Source organism: Ammodytes marinus (assembly GCF_949987685.1).
Source record: "Ammodytes marinus genome assembly, chromosome: 7".
NCBI lineage: Eukaryota > Metazoa > Chordata > Actinopteri > Uranoscopiformes > Ammodytidae > Ammodytes > Ammodytes marinus.
In genome coordinates, this window is record NC_137211.1 from 17,123,947 (window position 1) to 17,145,986 (window position 22,040).

Genomic DNA, 22,040 nt, shown 5'->3' on the forward strand with positions numbered 1-22,040 from the left:
TTCACTACTGGCTGTCATTGGTTTTACTGTTGTTGAACTAGTCCAGCTTTAAACTGCTGATAGATCCATTTTCTCCAATAGTTGATAAGTTGAATCTCTATTTTGTATTCTTTTTTTTCAAAAAAGGCTTCTGCTCTTGTTCGGGATTACGTTTAAAAAACAAGAATTCTGTATACTAAAGCTTGTGTTTTTTCCAAGATTAGTGTAGATCCTCAGAAATAAAAAATGTCTAACTTCCATAATTACAATACACTAGTGGTAACTAGTGTTGTAATTTTTTCAGTGTAGTTTTTGCTGTATTACAACAAGTGTAACAAAATGTCCATCATTGGAATCCCCACATTGTCTTCTCTTGTTTGAATTTGCTTGAATCAATAGTTTTCCAGTAACAATGTGCATTCATTTAAGATGAATGGAAAACCGTGGTGCTGACATCATGAAATACATCACTATATGGCGAGTAATATGATTGATTTCTCCCATGCAGCAAGAGTAATGTCTTATTGTACTACAAAATATTGCATCTAAATTATGCACAATTATTTTACAGAGGATCAGAGCACAAACCAACGATCAAGTTGCACAACATAACACAGACGTCTCAAGTTACAGGAGGAAATTGACTTGTCAAATATTTGCAGAGTCGTTTTTCAGATGAATAAACTGTGCAGAACTGATGCAGTACCACTGATGTCATCACAAGGGTTACAAGCTAAAATAAACTTTCTGAGAAATTATTGCTCTATGCCAAACATACACTGACTCAACACGTAACAGAAGTTGAAAAATCTGTTGTAATGAGGCTATGTTCAGCCTTCAATATTCTGTAATATAGGCATACAAGAATTAGTCATCCTATCAGAACTGTCCACTGTGGGGAATAGGTTGGAATAACAGCTCCATTCCCTGCTCAGCAGACAGCGTCATTAGAGCACACTGAGCCTCTGAAAACATCTCCCATCATGGGACCACCCAGTCCTATGACTCAAACTCCCAGACAACTTCACTTTCATCTCATCTCGATGGACTGAGGTGAATACAAAGCAGCACATTGTGTACGTGCAGTAGCTGCAAGTAGCCAGTAACATGACATTGTACTTTCTTTTTCTACACATGAGGGATTTGTTTGTTGCTCATATCCTGTGTTGCAGTGTTGCAGTGTTGTCAACTATATCGCCCTCCTCCTAAACAATTCATCTTGATAATCATTTTCAATATGGCAGGAAGAAAAGCGATAAAGAGACGAGTGTGCGGCCCTTTGCAGTGTGGTGAATGTGTAGCACTGAGCATGGTGCGATAAATGGTTGCTTATTATCAGGTGTTTGTGGGCTGGGTGTACCCTGAGGGATGGAGTGTGAGCTCACATATTAGACAGGCTCAGGTAAACACTTGAACAAGAAAGAGTCTTGTGTCCAACATGAGCAGCTTCCTCACTCGTCTTGAATAGTAATAATGGTGATAATGTTTAAGTAGGTTAAAGGTGATGAACTGTATTTTCTGCACGGCATTTACTTTCAAAAAGTGATATGGTATTTTACATTTGTTTTAGGGGCAATGATCTCGGGCTGATAATGTCAGTGTGATGATCTGAGCTATCTAATTGGATGGATTAAGATGTAATTTTGTTAAGACATTCATCGTGCCCAGGCGATGAACCATAGTGAATTTGTTTTGCCCATTTCACTGACATTAGATGGATTTGTCACGAGTAGATTTTTAGTAGTCAAATACTTTGGTTCATGACCAAACATCCGAAAAAAACCCAGCTGTAATTTGTGTGGAGGGCCAAAACAGTTGTTTTTCTGCTGCATCAATACATACCTAAACACATATACACACTCCTTTCCTGGTCACAGATGGGTTACAACTTCCGTCAACCATCTGGCCGCTCATCCCTTTTTCTTTGTAAAGACAGAGACACAATAGCTCCTGTCCCTATTGTCTGGTGTCAAGCTTCCTTCTACAAAGTGTTCCCACTACAAAGTAAAAACACCGCAGACCACTAATCATTAACTCCAATGGGTATGATGCTCAGGGCAGCGATGCCAGCAAAGAAAAATTGTAATGTTGGTTTACCGTTTAACAGAATTTGAAACCAAAGCGTTGACTGATAATCTTATCAAACCTCTTATGTGCAAATCTTTCAAATGAAAGTGAAATATCCTGAATTACACAGTCTCATGTTTCAGGAGAGAAGTCCTGGTTAGTATTGTCTCAGACTTTTATTGCTCTACAGTTAAACCTAACAACGCCTCAGAATGCAGTATATGCAGCTGCTCAGCATTGCAGTCGTCAGAGAGAACAAAGCAGCTTTAACAATCAATAACAGCTTAAGCAAAACGACTATAATACTGTTTCGTCAGTGCATTTTACAATTCCCGGCACTCCATGAAGAAATTGATGGATTGATAACAGTATCAAGACTAATGCTTAAGGTGACCTTTATTTTATCTTCTGACTTAGCAGGCAGCAGTATCCCATGAGGCAGAGAGAGAGAGAGAGATGCAAGCCTTGATTTAATTTACTGACATAATATTCACAGCCACTCACCAGTCACTTCGCTTCCAATCACCGCGCTGAATTACAATCACACCCTCCCGATTTCCGCACTCTCTCGATTACTGCTTTTGGAAACCTTTCCCCATGGTTGGTCATCATCTTAAATAAAAAACGGAATGAATGTTGGGATGTTGTTACTACGCTTTAACATGAATGATAGGCTTTCAGTGTGGTAGTTGTGAGAGAAGCGAATTGTAGATGTAAAAAATTATGAAAAAAATAAATAAAATGGCCACATTGCTTGAACTTTAGATCATTATTGGCAGCTACCTTATATTTTGTTTTTGTCCTGTTATTCAGGTACGACCCGCCACCCTCGAGACGGTGAGGTCCCCGGGGTGGATTACAACTTCCTGTCTGTGGAGGACTTCCTAGAACTTGAAGAGAGTGGCACGCTACTGGAAATAGGAACGTATGACGGTGAGGATGAGAACCATGAGGACAATGATGATACTCCACACTCCATGTGATAGCGCAGTTGTCCTGTTTCACTACAGACACAATGAGCGTATAGCAGCGATCAACATCCAGTGTTTCCCCCAGCGCTTTATAGTTAAGGCGGCCGCCTTAGCAAAACCGGCCCCCCGCCTTGACTACTGACCGACCAAAAAAAAAAAAAAAATTAAATCTTTATTTTTTTATTTTTAGTGCTGCACAATTAATGTACTAGCAAGCGCGATGTGTGATTTTTCATGGTCAGAAATGCTCGAAAGGCCGTGATTTGCGGTAAATAAATGTGCACATATGTCTCCAAGCGTTTCTCTCTGCTCAGACTATCAGCTGCTCTGTGTCGGGGGCTCTGCGCGCGCGACCGTCCCGCGCTGCGCGCGACTACGGCATGTACGCGGGAAACGAGCAGCAGCAAACCGACATTTAACCTGTGGCGATAATAAACGCAGTGCGGTTCTATGGGGATATTTAGCTGAACAGAAAGAAGTGCTCTGCAAAGCTAGACTAGTTTAAAACTCCACATCACCGTGGCAACACAACTTATCGGCTCATACAGCGCAGAGAAAAGTCTGATACATGCATGAGAGTGATGGCCCAGGCACCTTTCAGTAAGTTTACAGAAGTGCACACTGTAACTGTCTTTGAAATGCCTTTAGTCATTTTAAGGGGAAAACACTTTGTATTATTTCAATAATTGAATTATTTTTCAAACAGCATGCTTGTGTAGCCATACAAGATTTATTTTTCTGAATTTTAAATGCTGCTTTATTTTTATGTTTTAAATTTGGAAATACATGTTCCAAAACAACCAATAACCTCTGTATTTAAAAAGAAATCAAGCAAGTAGGCTAATAATAACCATATATGAATTAATCGCATCACAGTATGCCTATTGTCCACAATAATCTCACAACAGCCCCCCATCCAAAAAGGAACTTTAAAAAGCACTTTGATACACATGTTGAGTGTATGGTCCATTATTTGTATTTAGTGTGTCTGCATGGTATTGCACCAAAACAGTAGAACTTTTCTTTAATTGTATTTTGTACCGTCTGCATGTTTGCACAAAATGTGCACATAGCAAACAAAATTGCACAACTGTAAGGTCAGTGTCATTCAAATAAACAGAACCATTTCTTTAGGGCGCATTGGCATCTTTGAGCAAAATACCCCCAAAATTTTCGCCGCGGCGCTTTGCGCCGCGCCTCCTGTGCGGCTTGACAGTGACCACCTTGACTAAGACATTTCCTGGGGGAAACACTGACATCCATTTTCCCGACATGCAGACCGGCCCTCTGAGACCCATGCACTCAGTTGATTCCGACTAGGCTGTGCATGATGGGTAGAGGGGGTTGGGAGGGTGCATCCAGGAGACAGCAGGTCACTCCACATCTGCCCCTCTCCCTCTGATTAGGACAGCGTTGTGCAGAGCTAAGTCTCATGCTGACAAAACCTGCGTGGGTGGATTTGTGCGTTTGTGCACACTGTGTGTTACGCACGGCTAAGTCCAATTTGTATGTGTGTGTGTGTGTGTGTGTGTGTGTGTGTGTGTGTGTGTGTGTGTGTGTGTGTGTGTGCTTGTATGCGTGCAGCCGGGAGAGAATGTTGCAACATTAATCTGTTTGGCACCGGTTCTGCTGTGTGTTGGCACGTTTCTCCCTTTCACGCAGACAATGTCAAATACCTGTCCGCAGGAGTGTGTGGACATCCATTCATAACTAACTCTGTATTTTTATGAATATTTTATTATATAGTAAAATCTTCAATTATATGTTAATACAAAGGTAATTTGCATATATGTATTTCCTTCCCGATTTTGTTAAATACTTTGTAGCAAAACCTATTTGTTTCATAGCAGCCAAGCCAATAGGGCATTGACAGAAAATTAGAGGCTGAATTCCAATTTTTATAGGAATGTTTTTTCATTTTTTGAGAATACGGTTATTGCTAATTGGTAAATGCTAGTCTGACTCTTTGCATACCAGCACCTCCAAAGTTAATTAATTAACACCTCATGGACATAGATTTGTTCACAATTCCCACTTGCCTCCAGTCTTAATCCTAAACTAAGCTAATTGGCTGCTGCTAGTAGCCATAAAACGAACTGACATGAAAGTAGTATTGATCGTCTCATCTCAGTCACCAAAGCCAATTATATTACCCCATATTGTTTTGCCATGCAACCAAATAAACAATAGTACAGATTAAACTTTGGACATAGCTGGGTTAGCTGTATCCAGTGCTCACGCTAATCTATAAGTGAACTGACTCCTGACTCTTGCTTCATATTGAACTGAAAGACATTCAAGTGGATATTGATATTCTCATGTAGGCCTAACTCTCTTATCAAACAATTCCTTAAATTTTCAATGTTGTGATTACATAGTATGCATCGGAACCATATAGGTTACCAGGATGTCTCTTTCTCTCATATTTACAAAGAATATTATATTTAATCTATATATAATCTTTCATACTATGCCAGGGAGAGAATAATACATTATTTGTTTGTACCACTGACATAATCAGAAATAGCTGGGTCTTGTGAGCTGTTCCATTGTTTTTGTCCTGTATGGTCCAGACTATTTCAGCTCCTCACCCTCAAACACAAACTAGAACCATTTAGCGCTCCTAACAGCTGCTTATTTCCCAGATTTGTGGTTGCATAGTGATCCAGCTTTATGTCTTTTCCTCTCAACGGAAGATTAGGAGGTTTTCGTAGATCCTCTGCCTGTTTTTATCCTCGGCTTCCTCTCTTCTCTGTCTCGGATTCTCCTGCTCCGTTGTTCTGTGTGTGTGTGTGTGTGTCTCTCTCTCTCTCTCTCTTTTTCCAGCATGCTAATGTCCTTCTTGTTTCCTAGGTAACTATTATGGGACCCCCAAGCCGCCAAGGCAGCCCATCATTGGGACAGTGATTCTCAGGGATGCAGGCTCCCAGCAGTCCACCCCAAAGCGCACCAAGTCCTACAATGACATGCAAAGCGTCCGAGTAGTGCCTGCTGACGACGACGATGACGACCAGGCCACGGAAATGAACAACAGTTTTACAGGTGAGGATGTTAACCGCAGCTCCCCAGCCTCTTTCCATTAGCTTAAGTTTTTGTCCCGTTTCTGCAGTTTTCTTGTGCAGCCTTCTCCAGCTGTGTTTTTTGTCGAGTGGCTGCACATTTAAGGAGTGTCGGTGTATGTGTGTGCCTAAGATTAGGTATACAGAAGGCAGAGAGATAATGTGTGTATGTTTGTGATCCTCTCCTCTGTTGTACGGCGCTGTGTGTCTGGCGGTTACATCATGTCTTTGTGATGCTGATTCCTCCTCTGTGAGCCTCCAAACACTGCCACCTGCCTGTGGGAGGGGGGAAGTGTAGCAGGAAGTAGATTCCAGGCTACACTCACTTCTTCCTTTCCAACCTGAATCCTTTTAGTTGGCTTAGTTAAGGGGAGACTCAGCAAGTGAATAGGGTTATCATGTTAACTTATACATTTCACCATGAATAAATATGCAAATTTGGCATTACGTTATCATGGGTGCATTTGTATCTTTTTAAAAACAAAGATCTAGATGTTGGATAAAGCCAGAGTTCAATACTATGTATATAAAAGGTCTTAAAAATGCATTTGCGTCTTGTTTTTACAAACAAAATGTATCATAAATCAGAGGATTAACAACATATGAACAAATCGTTCTGTAATAACCTTCAGAAAAGTGCTAAGAATGATTATGAAAATGTGAGTTTCTGTAAGTGCTTTAGAAGTTGAAATTTATGGATCATAGTATTGAAAAAACTAATGTGAGATGATGGCTGTTAACAATTGTTGTAAAGGAGAAATATACAGATGGTAGAGTAAAATAAACAGCTAAATGTACATTTTGGATCTTTTATTTATACTCTAATGAAAGAAGATTTTTTTAGATCGTTTTCCATACCTTTGAGGTCTATCCTGTTTCTTGTTTTTGCAAGAGGTGGTGTGTGTTCTTTCTCCCTCTCTCGATGCGGTCAATCTATGCCCTCTCTGTGTCCCCCTGCCAAGCTGTTGAATTAGCATTTGATCAACCCTGAAAGGCCCACGGAAGGAGTGGAGAACATTGGGCCAGCACTGGGAACGAGTGGGCATGGGGGGTTGGGAGAGCTAACTAGCTTTAGGAGAAAAAGGCTTATGGGTGGAGACGTAAAATGGAGGGGTGGGGGGGGGGTCAAAATGAGTTTTAGGGGCACTTTACACGGCCACGCAAAACGGTGCATACGCAGAAAAATTTCTGCGGTTGCACTATATCATTTACAGGAAAACAGCAAACGCAAACGCAAACGCAGGCATGAACCGCAGATTTTTGAGATCACCTCCGAGGGAGGATTTTTTGGAAAACTTAACGGTTTTGGTTTCCTGTGAACACCGAAACCATTTCCCCTGATAACGCTGACGTCACGGCTCCACCCTCACACATGCGCATTGCGTTTGGATATAAATAGGCATGCGCCGTCTTTGTAGGTACATGTGCGCCAGTTGGAAAACAACAACAACAATGGCGGATCACCGAGCTGTATTCATTTTGCTCATGGACGTTGTGCTGTTGCTGATGAATTTGTTATCGTGCCACCAATCGCTCCTACAAGCAAATAGGGAAAGAGTTGTGCTCTGCCTGTTTTTCTAGCTAAATAAACGTGTCACTTCTATATGCCAGGGACACGGCTCTCTCTACATTAAAAAAACACTATCAGCGTGCAGCGGTTAAGTTAGGCTACTGTTCAACAAAAGGAGCATTAAGGCTTCACAGTAAAAGCATTTAACTGGCTAAACATTCATAGCATTTCGCTGGACACACGTGAGTTGACTTTTATTCTGAAGTACGCCTAACAGGAAGGTATCCGCCCACGAAGCCCCTTCACTATCAGCAAGTCTGCTGTTTTTCCGAGTTCAATGCGGTGAAATAAGCTTGTCTTTTACAATATTTGTAACCCCAAGCTTACACCAACCGCTTTATGAACGTTAGTGGCATTAATTTTCGGTTACAGTAAGGTTTTATGCATCAAATTGTACCGGAAGAGCTATCTACTAGGCTGTGTCACCGCTGATTATTGGCTTGGCATGGCTGCTACTTCAGCGATTTCGGCCCGTTTCCTCTGAAAACTTTGTGTACGGGTGAAGATGTCAGATAAATTGTGTCTGAACGGGTTTTTTTTTTTTAAACCAAAAACGGGAAAACTCACGTTTTCACCGTGTAAAGTGCCCCTTAGAAAGACCACTGCTGGAAGAATTAGCATATTCCTGGGGCCCTTCAGTACACTAGAAATGGGATGTAGATAGGGGGGAGGGGAAGTTCTGGGAGTTTGATGTTTTTTTAAAGTTGCATGATATGTGCTGAAGAGCATCCAGAGAGAGTGTGTTTGCTGTTTTTCATGTTACTGTCTTTGCATGCACAAGACATAAACTGTGTTTTTTTTTTGTTTTTGTTTTTTTTTCATTTCGTGTTGTGCTCGTTGTGTTACCCAGGATCCTTAGTGCGTAGTCTCTTCCCCTCTCCTTTGTTGTGCACAGGTAACCCTAATGAGCAGGACGAGAGCCGCGGCGGCATCCTCCGGCCGTACCCCGCACGTGACAATGCTCCACCCTTTGTTCTGAACAATGCGGCCACATCAGACAGCGGGCAGCAGACCCTCGCTGAACCGCAGGTCTCTCCGGAAGACCCGCTGGGGCCGCTGCCTGAAAACTGGGAGATGGCCTACACCGAGAGCGGAGAGCTTTACTTCATAGAGTATGTATCAACAACCTGCGACATTTCATACAGGTGTATCCGTTGCACAGCACACACTCTTTGCACTGCCTAAATCAGCATTTCTCACCGTAGCTCATGCCATAGTTTTGTGTTTTTCTGCATTTTACCTGCACTATTATTCCTTTTGTTCGTCCAGTGGCTTGTCTTCCCCAATGATTTGGTTTTTAGGCCTCTCCCCAGCCAACCTGCCCAGCCCCCTGGGTGCCACTGCTTTCCTGTTAATCCCTGCATGTCCCGATCTCTAAAGGAGATCACATCCTGATCACCTGACTACCTCCACCTCTCTGTCCTCTCTGCAGCACGGCAAAGGCACACCACCAGGACATGGATGTGTATTTTCAGAGCTTGTATGTTCATTTCTGCTATCACTGAATTATACTATGTTCTTGTTTGACAATAGAGGTAGAAGTCAGGAAGTTTAATATTTGTTTTCCCTGCCTGTGTTTTGCGCTGTTATTCCCATTTCTCTCTGCAGCACACGCCTGCTGTCCTTCTGTAAACTTGCTGACGCGGTTTACTTTCTAATTCTTATTGATGCATTCATGCGCCCCTGCTGTGCTTTTATATGTCGCCTTCACACGACACTGCATTGAATTGCTCTGTCGTCTTGTTTGTTTCCCCCAGCCACAACACAAAGACCACATCATGGCTGGATCCTCGGTGTAGAGACAAAGGCCCCCGGCCTCTGGAAGAGTGTGACGACGATGGTAAGCTGCTACACATCATTTATAGAAGAACAGCGCACATTCACATTTCTGTGTAGTGGTTTGGTGCTTGAGGTCTCACACATACTGCTCCTCTTATGTAACTAGTGTTGACATTGTTAATCAATTAATGAATTTATAAAACATGTTTTACTACACCTTTGATCAGGTTTGATCAAAAGATATGTGAATGTGTGTGTGTCTTACAGTTGCCACATTGTGAATAGTTGATTTTTTTTCTATTACAACTATTTTCACAAAGAAAAAATAATTAAATGTGACAAATGATTCTCAAATAAACAAGAACTTATTCAGTAAATTCCTCAATGAGCGTTGAGTTGTTCAGAATTCAAAACACTGATTGCTAAATTGCACCATCAAGTGGTGAAACAAACAGTGGCACAATGCATTTCTCCACATTGCTCAGGTTTTTTGACATGTGTTATTCTGTTAATATCAGTCCTGAAACTAAGGTGTTTCCCTTTTTTCCTATTTGCCCTTTCTCTGGACTGTCACTTCATTCTTTATTTACTCTTGATTCCTTCACCCCTACCCACCTCTTCTCTGCTATCCATCCCCTTTTCTATTCTTCATTTTGTTTTCTTTGTTCCGTCCTGCTTTCACCTTGGAGAAGAAGGGATACATACAGAAGAACAGGAGCCGGAACTAGGTAAGCTTTAGATTTTAAAACAAAAGTTATTTTCACTGTTTGTTGTTTACTGGTTGTGTGATGCATTTATCAATCTTCGAAAATGGATCTCTTAGATGCTGCTCTAAATGTGGTAGTATGACTTCTTCTGTTCACACTGTTTGAAATCCAAGCTTCTTTATTCTGTCAGCAGGCTGCACTGGAGAGTTTTTCAAATCAGGATAAAAGACATTAAATAAGCTTTTCACTATGATTGACGCTCTACAGTATAGTGCTATTGTAACACTTGTATTTTGTGCTCTGCCAGTATGCCACGAGCAGAGGGGTGACATGATACATGATTGTGCCAGCTGCGGATAGCAGTGGTGCATATCAACAGTTGTTGGTTGCAGTGTGACTTAAGGCCAGGACACACCGGCCCGATAATCGGCCATCGGACATGTTCGGAGGGTCTGGAGGGGGCGGGGACACAAATCTATTTGGTGTGTTCGGTGACGTCGGCCGTCGTAGATGTCGTCGGGCTTCTTTTCAGCCGATTCAACATGTTCAATCGGCGTCGGGCAGTCTTTCAGTCGGAGCAATTTGATTGGTGGAAGGCTAGTGAATCAGTGAAGCCCGGAAGTGAGGCAGGTAGCACAAACAGCAGTATCGCATCGCTAGCCATTGTTTTAATTTGTTTCGTTCAGCGAGTACTCACATGCATCAACCCTTCTTGACTGCTCGACACCATGCTCGACACTCTCTGCTAAAAATGGTGCTCTTTATGGTCTAGAGAGCTGTCCCATCATTTACGGCTTCCGTTTTTTTTTGGGCCACAATACAGATTAGCGCCGCCTGCTATTATGGAGACATTACGTCTCGCGCAAGCACAGAGCGTACGGAAAGTCAGTAGTCGGCTTGGTGTGTTCTTGGCACTTTTTTGGCCACGACGGGCAGACTGTAGCTGCCTGAATTGGCAGACTCTATTTTCGGGCGACGGTCGGTAGTCGGACCGGTGTGTCCTCCTGGCCTTTAAGAAGACCCCAAGCTAATGTTAAAAAGGCCGGTTTCATACAAAGAAACTTAAAGGAAATAAGTCTGCAGTGGATTCTAGTCCACAGGGATAGACACAATGTTATGATTGTCATGGTATGTTATGACAATGAGTAGTTACATCATTGTCAAATATGACTTAAAGTGGCTACGAGGAACTTTTGAAACAGCATAATTTTTCCTCTGATAATCATAAATCACCTTTAACAGCAAACGAGACCATCAGTGCAAAGAAAGCAGTTTTTATATAGTTTTTATTAATGTAATAATACTTCCGCTTTTGTCCAAAGGGGCCACCAGCCGCCAAAGTTCCTCGTAGCCACTTTAAGTGTTTTTTGATGATATATTATTTCATTTCTTTCTCTGCTCTCCTGATGTCTTCTTCAAGAATTCATACTGGAGCCTCATTGTATCCTATAAATCCATCACATGAATAACTGTGAGATATATTCTATTATATGGTGGATATGATGTTCACCATAGCTCTGCCTTCAATTCTAACAATCGTAGCCTTTTTGGAATTTGTGGATCATTACTTTTCCAAACAGTTTTTTACTTCTCATGGCTACTCACGTGAATAACACTCACATGTCTGAGATGAACAAAAACACATTTTGAACTATGTCATGCTGAGGGTAGGCCTATGCCAAGGACACTGGGACTGATGTATGTACTTGGAGTTGCTTCACAGACAGGCAAATGGCTCAGCTGCTGATCCTCGGCCCATTTGCTGTTAGCACAAACAATCCTACAGTGGAACCAGATTCCAGTCTCAAACGAGGCAGTGCATTTCTGGCTATATGCCTCTATTATTGCTGGCTGCCCAGACGCAGACTGTCTGTGATTATTGATTGTGAAATCCAGTCTCTTATAAAAGTGTTTACTGGACTTGGGAGAAGTCCGCACCACAGTAACACAAGGAGGTAATGTCTCTCTCTGTCTGAAATCAAATACAGTGAGGGGGAGAGGGACGGATATGCCAACATCTTAATGTGAATGTTTCAGTATGATAGCCCTCATCTGTCCGCCTATTCCCATGGAGTGCGGTTAGGCATGTGTGGAGGAGTGTTGAGCTGATTACTAAACTTTAATATCTGTTAAATTCTTCTGGTAGAAGAATTACAGGCAGACAAATTCGGATGTTGAATTTAAAAAAAATCCAGCCGCCTGTGTGTGTGCGTTCCTGTTAATTTTGCACTCTGTATCTAGCGTAACTGTAGCATAGTGCTCCATGTCTGGAGTCGACCCAACCACACTCACTTATGTCAGAGTGTAGTGCTGTTATTCTGTGTTTAATTTTGTGTGCCCTCTGTATTTCAGAGCTACCTCCAGGATGGGAAAGGATAGAAGACCCAGTGTACGGCGTGTACTATGTAGAGTAAGTCATCGATGCTTCACCGTGCAAAGATATACACACATCCTTTTCTCTCGTTCAGTGTATCTGAGGTTTTAAATGAATAGCAACACATTTCATGTGATTACCTTTACTCTCTTGTTCTTTTTGTCTGTCTCAGTCATATAAATAGGAAGACCCAATATGAGAACCCGGTGTTGGAGGCGCGGCGTCGCAAAGTCCTGGAGCAGCAACAGCAGCAGCAGCCGCAGCCTCCAGAAGGTGAGCGGTATATTCGAGGTTCGTTTCCTGCCCTGGCACGGCACCATTTCTTTCTTTCTTCATGTCTGTTGGTGTCACGTCCTTCTAGTACGTCAAGTGCTCTCCGGGGTTTTGGCCAGACCGCTAATTCTCCCTTCAACTTCAACTCCCTGGTCAAGAAACAGCATTGTTATCCACAAAATGCTCGTTTTGATTAGGTTTTAACTAAAACAGAGCTGGCCCAAACCCTGGTGTCGTCTTTGGTGTTTAGTCTTTCATTTATGTGATTTTCAAAATCATAAATGCTGTGTGTCATTTTGTATTTGATCATTTTATTTTCAAGGTGAGGAAGAGATTTTACATTAGCCCAGAGGTGTTCAAACTGTGTGTGAGGTGAAAGGGACAGGTTCTAAAAAACAACGGGAAAGTTGATTATAGCAGTTTGGACTGTTGATTTTGCCCGTTCATCGTGGGAACTGTACTTATAAAGCTTAGTTTAGGCTTAGTCCGCAGAGAGACTTGCGACAAATAAAAATAACATGAGTGGCGGAATTACTTTATTTGAACCCTTTTTCCATGTTGCATTTTTTATATGTTTTGATAGTACTAAGGCTCAGGTTTTACCATCAAAATGTTTGTTTTTTATATTCCTGGAATACTGACACTCTCCTCTATCCATTTATAAACAGATGTTTGTCCTGTGTTGAAAACCTCTGGACAGACAGGCGCAATTGTCCCGATTTTGACTGAGAAGGGGCCCAGAGTGTCAGACTTTAAAACACTGCTTTAAACTGCGATGATGAGATCAAATGTAGTTTTTTTTTCAAATGACAACATTCACAGTATTCTCTTATATTTGCCAAAAAGCACTAGCACAGTAGAAGCCGATGTGATTGAGGATTCGATGACATTTGAGGCGTAAAAATGAATCAGGTGGCAAGTATCTACAGTTTGTGCCCTACAGCTCTGTGTCTGTGCGTGTTTTGGTGTCAACTTGTGTCAAGTGTTTATATGTGTGTGGCATGTCAATACAGGTTTGTGTGGAGTGTGTTTTGATCCATGTGTGTGTGATTGTGTCCATGCAGAGTGGATAGAAGAACATTCCTCAGCAGCGGCCCCATTAGCAAACTACGCTCCGAATTACTCTGCACACCACTTGGAGACCTACAGGGACCCGCAGGTCCCACCAACTCTACCTCCCGGCCCTGGAGGAGCCAAACGTAAATCTTTATATTATTAGACACTGTGGATTTATTCATTACTACTGCTTAATTTTTTTCAATCCAATCTGAGGGACAAAATAAACACCTTATCTACAAAACATTATTCAGGGATGTGAATGTAGAATATGTGAATGGACCCAAGGGTAAGAGTTGTTTTCTCTGGTGCTCTGCAGGAGGGAAGCTCTTCTTCACAAGAAACCCAGCAGAGCTTAAAGGAACATTCATAAACACAAAGCTGAAGAAGAGCCGTCGCGGCTTCGGCTTCACTGTTGTCGGCGGTGACGAGCCTGATGAGTTTCTACAGATTAAAAGTCTGGTGCTGGACGGGCCTGCAGCCGTGGATGGCAAGATGGAGACAGGTGCAGTACACATCCACCATTCACAGGGGGCACTGTTTTCATTCAACAACACACATCTCACTGGCATTTTATTATATCATTCTAATTTTTCATTCTAATCAATGTGTTCCTCATGACTAAATGGCATTGACAGAGGGATTGCACATTGTAAAATAAAAAAAACATGCAGTAGTGGCAACATGTTCCTGTTAATTATAAACACTAAACCAGCACATAGTACTTGTTTGTCTTGTGAATACAGGGTAGTGACTACTAAACCTATTTATTTGGTCAAACTGTACTGTTTTTTTTATCAAAAGGAAGCAAACAGTACCAGTTCATCATAGATGTTCATAGATGGCTTGAAGTACTACACCCCTGTTAGGTTGCAATTTCAGGCACTGTCATGTTCTTGTTTCATTTAATTAAATTATGGAATTGAATTGTGCCAATGGTGGCATCACTAACAGTAGATTTTTTTGTTACTTTGGTGCAGGTGACGTGATAGTCAGTGTGAATGACACCATTGTGCTGGGATACACCCACGCTCAGGTAGTGAAGATCTTCCAATCCATCCCCATCGGTTCCATGGTGGACCTGGCCTTATGCCGTGGCTACCCGCTGCCCTTCGACCCTGATGACCCCAACACCAGCCTGGTGACCTCAGTGGCCATCGTGGACAAGGAGCCTATCATCGTCAACGGACAGGAGCCCTTTGACTCGCCTAACAACCTGGTTGGATCCATCAATGGCATGAGGGAGCCGCGGCCGCACAGCCCCTCTGCTGATGCGGCCTCCAACGGCTCGCATGGCTATTCTAGCGATGTGGTCAACATGGCCTCGTCCATCGCCACCCAGCCCGAGCTCATCACCATCCACATGGAGAAGGGAGACAAGGGATTTGGCTTCACAATCGCCGACAGTCTGACGGGAGGCGGGCAGAGGGTGAAGCAGATAGTGGACTATCCACGCTGCCGTGGACTAAAGGAAGCGGATATTATCATGGAGGTCAACAAGAGAAATGTCCAGAATATGAGCCACAATCAGGTGGTGGACATGCTGAGCAAATGTCCCCGGGGCAGCGAGGTCACAATGCTGGTGCAAAGAGGTATGTATTGCCTCATGATGTTTAAAATGTGTGTGTGAATAAGCCGGAACTGGAGTTTTGACCTGAAAGGATGTGTTATTGAGCACACAAAAGGGATGCACTGTTGTCTGCTGGAGAATTTGAATAGTTGGTACAGAGAGAAGAGTGACTTAATGAGAAGGCAGAGGAGAGAAGTGAGGAAGAGAGTGGGCGGGAAGTTGAAAATGCTCTGACTGGACGGGATGAAAGGAGGAGAGGCAGATGAGTGTGGGAAGGAGTGGGAGGCGGGATGGAGGGTGGGGGGGCATCAGGTCAGGGAATCGTATGCAATGAATACAGATGCTGCTGAGTTGGACTACAGAGACTTTATCTGTCTGCATGTTTGCTATTGTCATATGTTGCCTCATGAATATTGGGTAGTGTGAATGGTGTGACTGTTGTGTTTTCTGCACTCACTGGATGTCATTTATTTAAAATATACTACTGTACCTTGAATAAAGAAAGTGAGGCCAGATTAGAGCGTTGATGAATGATTGTTTCATTGATTCTGATTAGAAAATATTCAGTATTCAGGTGGCTTATACTAAATACCATTCTATAAAAATGTAATAGACCACTTAAAATGTTTGCATTGATTAACCGAAATGCTCTAAAAGAGAATATTTTCATTTAGAATGTGGAAGAAATATTGTGAGTAGTCTGTAGAATATAAATATTCAAACCTGAGACACTAAACATTTGTCGGATGCTGGTTTTTCTGGATTCTTAGAAGGTTCACGGTTGTGCTGTGACATTCATGCACTACATGTCTGGCCTATAATGACCTGAAGATAAATGTTTTTTATTTGCAATGTCATAACAAAACTAATTGTTTGCCAGGGTGTAAAAATCTATGCTGACACTCACTGAATGACATTCGGGGTCCCTTGTTTGTGTCCAGTCCTTATTGTTGGTAAATTGCGGACCACGCTCGTGGCTGACCCAGACCTCTATTAGTGGCAAGTTGGGGATATGCACCCCATATCAATTATGCCCTCTAATGAGATGACCTTGTGCACCGCTGCTTGAATAACGCTGCTGCTGTGTGTTAAATGTCAGCATCATTATGGGCCTGTGTGAGCGGGTCTTAAGACAGAATGATACGGATGCAGGGCAGCATTCCTGATACCAGAGCTTAGAGAGAGAGAGAGAGAGAGAGAGAGAGAGAGAGGTAGAGAGGTAGAACAAGTATAAAATAAAGGAGAGGATAAGTGGAAAGGAGGCTACATGCAGTCACTGGGGTGGGCAAGGTGGCTGACAGCAGCATAGATGATCTCTGTTAGCTTTGATACTGGAGCTCAGGTGAGTGTGCTGGTGATGAGGGACAGAACCTACAAACACACACACTCAGGGGTCAGGAGAGGTCCATATTTAGATGAATAAATCAGTTATTTCAATATTTCGACTGAGTGTTGCTTGAAATTTGAACTAAATTTGAAGAGTATAAATGCGTTTTCTAGGAAAATATTACTCTCATTTGACTAAAGAAGCTTAATGTCTCCAATGTTAAATGTCGTCTTAACACAAGCAGCTGTAGTCGTTAGTAGTAAGAAACAGGATACCATTGATGCGACTTTATTTCAAATTCGAAACTCTAAGACCACAAACTAATGACTAATTGACAACAAAAAAAGTTTGCGGAGATACATTTTCAAAACATAAAAATTACACAAATGGACGACTTGCGTTTATGGTGTGCCTCTGCTTTCATATCCGATTTTACATTTTCTAACTACAAATTCGGCACATTCATTACACAATCATGACTGCAACCACGATTGTAAGAAACCCACCTTGCACATTGTGACATGCCATTAACTTAGGCGATCATTGATTGCCTTTAACAGAAAATTAATCAATAGTAACAAGAAGGTCTTTTTTCAGGTAAGAATGCCAAACACTCACTGGTTCACCCCTCTCAAAAGAAAAAAAAATTGCTTATTTTTTCCTTTATTATTGTGGTTTTTAAAATAAATACATTTTTGCTTTTGCAATTTGATGATGGCAACCCGGGAAACTGGTTGGCATTTTTCACAGTTTTATGACATTTTCACCGCTAAACATTGGACTTGATGAATTCAGAATATGCATCACAGATTATTCAACATTAAAAAATGCATTAGTTGCAGCGGTATTCGATCATAATGGTTCCTGGGACTGAGATATGTGCTCGCCGGCTTTCTATCTGAGAATGATGCGGTGACCTTTTCAAGTGATCGCTAGCAGCGAGTGCATAATCATTCACAAACAAATATAATGGGAGCTAGTAGGAGCGAGGTAAGGCAGATAAGAAGATAGAGTAGATTGAGAAACAGTAGGGCTAAGGATCATGTTTGGAGGAAGTGGAGGTGGAGGATTAGAGGAGGGAGAGTGATGTTTGTTGAGAGGCACTGGATGTTCAACGAGGGGATGGTATGAGAGGGGGATTGGTTTTGAGGAGCAGAAGGAGCGGGCAAAGGGCGGAGGAGAGGAGGAACACGCTGGACTTCATCTAGAGGAGGAGAAGCCTTAATCTGTACATCTGTGACTCATCAATCTATGCCGTCTGACTCTGAGTCAACGATCATGTTTTTAGGTGAGGGCACAAAGCACAAGGTCAAACAAACAACAGGGATTGTCTTCTCTCAAAGATAACACTTATTTTGTAAAGGTAATATTGCAGTTTTGTTTTGTTTTGCAATTGATTACATTATGAAAATGAGAGTATGTTCGAATCTTAAAAAAAAAAACCTTGTATTAAACTTGAATTAAAAAAACGGGGTAGAAAGATTAAGATGTCGGTATTATCAGATGTGCATGACAAAGAGAGATAAATATTTTTCCTAACACTACAACAGTTGTACTACTGCAACAGTGTAGTTCAGCATTGCTCTGAACTAAACAGTGTCATAGTAGTGTGATGTGTGGCTTATCTCAGGCAGATACACAGTGAGTGCAGAAGCTTCATAAGTAAATATTGAATTGTGTTTTGTCAAATAGCATTATGTAGAAGGATGTAGTGAATTCTACATTACTGATGCGTTCCCTGTAATGTCAAGGGCAGAAACAAATTTTGGTTTTGTGATGGCCCAACAAATGGTCTCTCTAGCTTGAATTCTGTAGTTTTTGAACACCTACAAGAGGAGAGAATGGCGATATGTTATTTATGCAGTGGAGAAATTTTAGAGAAAGAAGAGGCTTTTGTGGTAACGAAGGACGTAGCTGCTGAAAGAAAAGTTTATTTATCGCTAATTTCTACATCTTATAACACTGCACACATCCTGCCAGGTAATATATATATTGTTTTATTGCTCAGCCTTTCTTGACCATCGTCTGACAGATGTGCTGTGGACCAAAATTTGTTAGGCAACAGTAATATGAAAGATACATTTTTAAACCATCCATTTTTTTGCAGTGCACTTGTACTCTGAGCTGTTGCCTGTCTATTAAAATCTATTTTCATATTAGGCTTTTCTAATCTTAGAAATTGTATTATACAATACAAATGTAAAGACAACATCTGGTGTTTTCACACACAGGATCCTCCTCCAGAAAAAGGAGGCCAGGCCAGCTACTATGACTCCTCCATCTTGTCTTCCCATCTTTGTTGCCATGACAATCGTGTACAGCGCTCCTGTCCCCTGAGAGAGGGAGAGAAAGAGAGAGAGAGAGAAAGAGAAAGAAAGAATGAAAAGACAGAGAAAATATATTTAAAATGTAGAGGAAAGATAGAGGAATAAAATATGATGTTGACAAACGATGAGGGAGAGAGAGATAATTAAGACTGGATAAAGAGAGAGGACCACCAGATAATAGGACACAATCTTAGAAGCAGAACATGTAGCTGTATTTACATGTTTTGCTCGACAAAAGAGAACATTACTCATGTTGTATGCCCTCTGACGATGTATATAGAAAACCTGGAGGAAGGGAGGACCATTCACTCGCTCTGTGTGTTGGCTCTGCATAGACCGCCCAAGGCCACAGCCTCCACAGCCTATTGAAACAGGAGGCACTGCAGATTCAGTTTGAAAAGCTCAAGTTTTGTAAGTGCTGTTAGTCCAGGATAATAAAATGACACCGCCCCCCCCCCCCCCTCCCCCAGCTCTGTTTTTGCACGTGTGATTTCTCAATATTCCATCCCTTTGTGAGAAGTAATTGTCAATGCACTGAAGGTTGGGACGGCTGGAGAGAGCATTTTGTCAAGGCTAATAAGGACATGCAAAGGCCTGACCCACTCCTTTATCACCAGTACACACCGATTGTTAGAGCAGAATTAGGTAGAGATCCTAACGCTTGTACGGCAGATTGATAATATGAATATGTCTTGTTGTGTTTACGCCCCCCTGCCTTTGGAGTTGTTTGTAATTATGGGCTTACTTTACCGTCTGCTGTAAAAACAAATAAAAGAAGCTGCCTACCTCCACACTGCTGCTCAGAGTCAGTTCAGGTCACCAAACAACTTGTGGCGCTCCCTTTCGCTTTCAATGTGTTTACTTCCCCTCTCATTTGAATGATAAGCAACACAGTCTTACACATTTGTCTAGAAGGTTGCCTCGGTAGTAATGATAAAATGCCATTGTTGCATTCACAGTGATCATTTCGGAGTCGTTTAAATGGAGCAGTGTTCTGTTGTTGGGAACCGAGCAGAGCTTTCATGTCAGTCAGCAGCTTCAGCAAAGTAAAAAAAAAATCTGGATTATGGCACATGGTGCATAATGCTACCTGTGTCTGTGCGTTGCTGCATATTTGGTTATGGTTGCGGGCTTTGCATTGGTAAATTCTTAACTTCTTCAACACGTATATGGCATGCACGCATTCGTAGTTTCTTCTACACCGTTGCGTGTGCAGGAACATGCGATTCCCATATTTCTTTCACCGAGTGTCAGATTCTCATGAATGTTACATTTGTCCGTATTTAATCAACCCTGGATCACACGAACCCATCAGCATCACAATGCCAAAGTTCAGCAGATTTAAAGATTGCATCATGCATAAAGGATGTGTTCACACCGTGCAGCATGTAAATCAGATGCTCCCGATGACACAATAGATGGATGTGGACATGAGGTCGAATTACGTAATTTCCTTGAATCTTTATTCCCCTTCAGTCCAATGTCCAGATTTAATAACCATATGGCCATAGCTCAATTCGATTTATATATGCTAATGCTTATTATGTTGACCTTGTTGCCAGTTTGAAGATTTTAAGAGGGGGTTTCAAAGTGAAGGGTTTTTCTAGGTCTACCACACTCTGTAATTTAGCGCTCCTGGGTCATATAACTTGCTGTGGGAAAACTTATTATTGACATCTGACCTTTTGATGGGTGTCCTTCCAGGGTCAGACATGCACACACAAACCTTCACAGGCATGCGGCACCTGAGATTTTGTACTTGCTCCAGTAAATGGCAACCTATAATCTAAAGGAGAGGGGGAGAAAAAGAGAGATATAGTGAGTGAGGGAGGGAGGGAGGGAAAATAGGGAGGATAAATTATGAATTGTGTGGAGAGAGGGGCTTTGCAGCAACAGAGAGTTTTAACATTTAATGATTTTTTGCCAATGCAGCAGGCTAAGATGGATGCTTGCATGTTATGGCATGTCTTAATGTCGATGGAATGCTCCGTCGATGCCTCCAGTTGTTGTTTCTTTCTGTGTGAATGCTTGGTATCAGATGTATCAGATGAAAGAATATGATTTCATTGGTGTCTGTCAAAGAGATGACACTGTAATGGATCAAAGGTCTTGATCTAATGTAAATGTTGCGTGCTGCTGCTGTTCCCTCCTCATTAAAAAAACTAGACCTCTGCCACTGTACATAGAACTAGTGGATTGCCGTGGCAACAGCACCTATTTGTCCCAATCCTGCCTCATGTCATTCATGCATTTATTTGTCTGTTTTGGTCTCTCAACATACTGTGCTGTAGTATTTCGGCAGTGAGAGGGGCTTTAGGAAAGGACAGGAATTATCATGGAAAGTGTTGCATGCTCTCAATTCGTCTTGTCATTACGGTTAACAATCAGGTGGAGTCTGAATATGCTTTGTGTTAATATGTTGGGGGCAGGGCTAACCAACATGATGAATGAGTAGTTGGGTTGTGATGGGTGTGAACATAAACTGTGGTTTGGGACCGTGGACTATTCCCTACACTGGTATGCTGCGAATAGCCTCCCCTGACAACTGGCTCTTAAGTATTAATATTTCATTAGCACAAATGAGATTGATCATCTTGGTGACTCTCTACACTGTGTTCACTGGTATATTAACAGAGAGAGGCAGGATGCACAGAAGAGGAGGAGGGGGAGGGAACAAGAGACAAAAAGGCAATGGGAGAAGATCTGCTTTTCAGTGTAAGCCTTGAGCAAAGCAGAGGAGAGGAGAGGAAACGGCGCTTTAGTCACTCAGAGGAGGCACATACTGTAGTAAGACAGAGAGCTCAGGCTTTGCTTTGATATGATGCTCGGGCTGCTGAGCTCCTTCTCAGTGGGTAATATTTGAGATTCTATTGAGAGCCCCGCGTTGGAAACAGCTGGCAAGCACACACCAAGGAAGGGTGTGTGTGTGTGTGTCTGTGGCTGCTTGTGGGGACCTGTAGCTTTTGACCAGCAGTCCACAG

The 22,040-nt window shown here is 42.1% G+C and overlaps 1 protein-coding gene across 2 annotated transcripts in view; it reads left to right on the plus strand.

Annotated features, from left to right (window-relative positions):
- Window positions 1-22,040, plus strand: part of LOC307253104 (membrane-associated guanylate kinase, WW and PDZ domain-containing protein 1-like) — a 92,833-nt gene that overhangs the window by 52,087 nt on the left and 18,706 nt on the right. Inside the window, exons 3-12 of one of the 2 annotated variants that reach the window (XM_080030975.1) lie at window positions 2,860-2,979; window positions 5,871-6,059; window positions 8,497-8,758; window positions 9,404-9,486; window positions 10,115-10,153; window positions 12,485-12,542; window positions 12,679-12,797; window positions 13,844-13,978; window positions 14,155-14,340; window positions 14,816-15,427. In XM_080030975.1, coding sequence (XP_079887101.1) covers window positions 2,860-2,979; window positions 5,871-6,059; window positions 8,497-8,758; window positions 9,404-9,486; window positions 10,115-10,153; window positions 12,485-12,542; window positions 12,679-12,797; window positions 13,844-13,978; window positions 14,155-14,340; window positions 14,816-15,427 — 1,803 coding nt within the window. Of the gene's footprint in view, window positions 1-2,859; window positions 2,980-5,870; window positions 6,060-8,496; window positions 8,759-9,403; window positions 9,487-10,114; window positions 10,154-12,484; window positions 12,543-12,678; window positions 12,798-13,843; window positions 13,979-14,154; window positions 14,341-14,815; window positions 15,428-22,040 lie in introns of those variants that run through there. The other variant, XM_080030974.1, reaches the window with a different exon arrangement.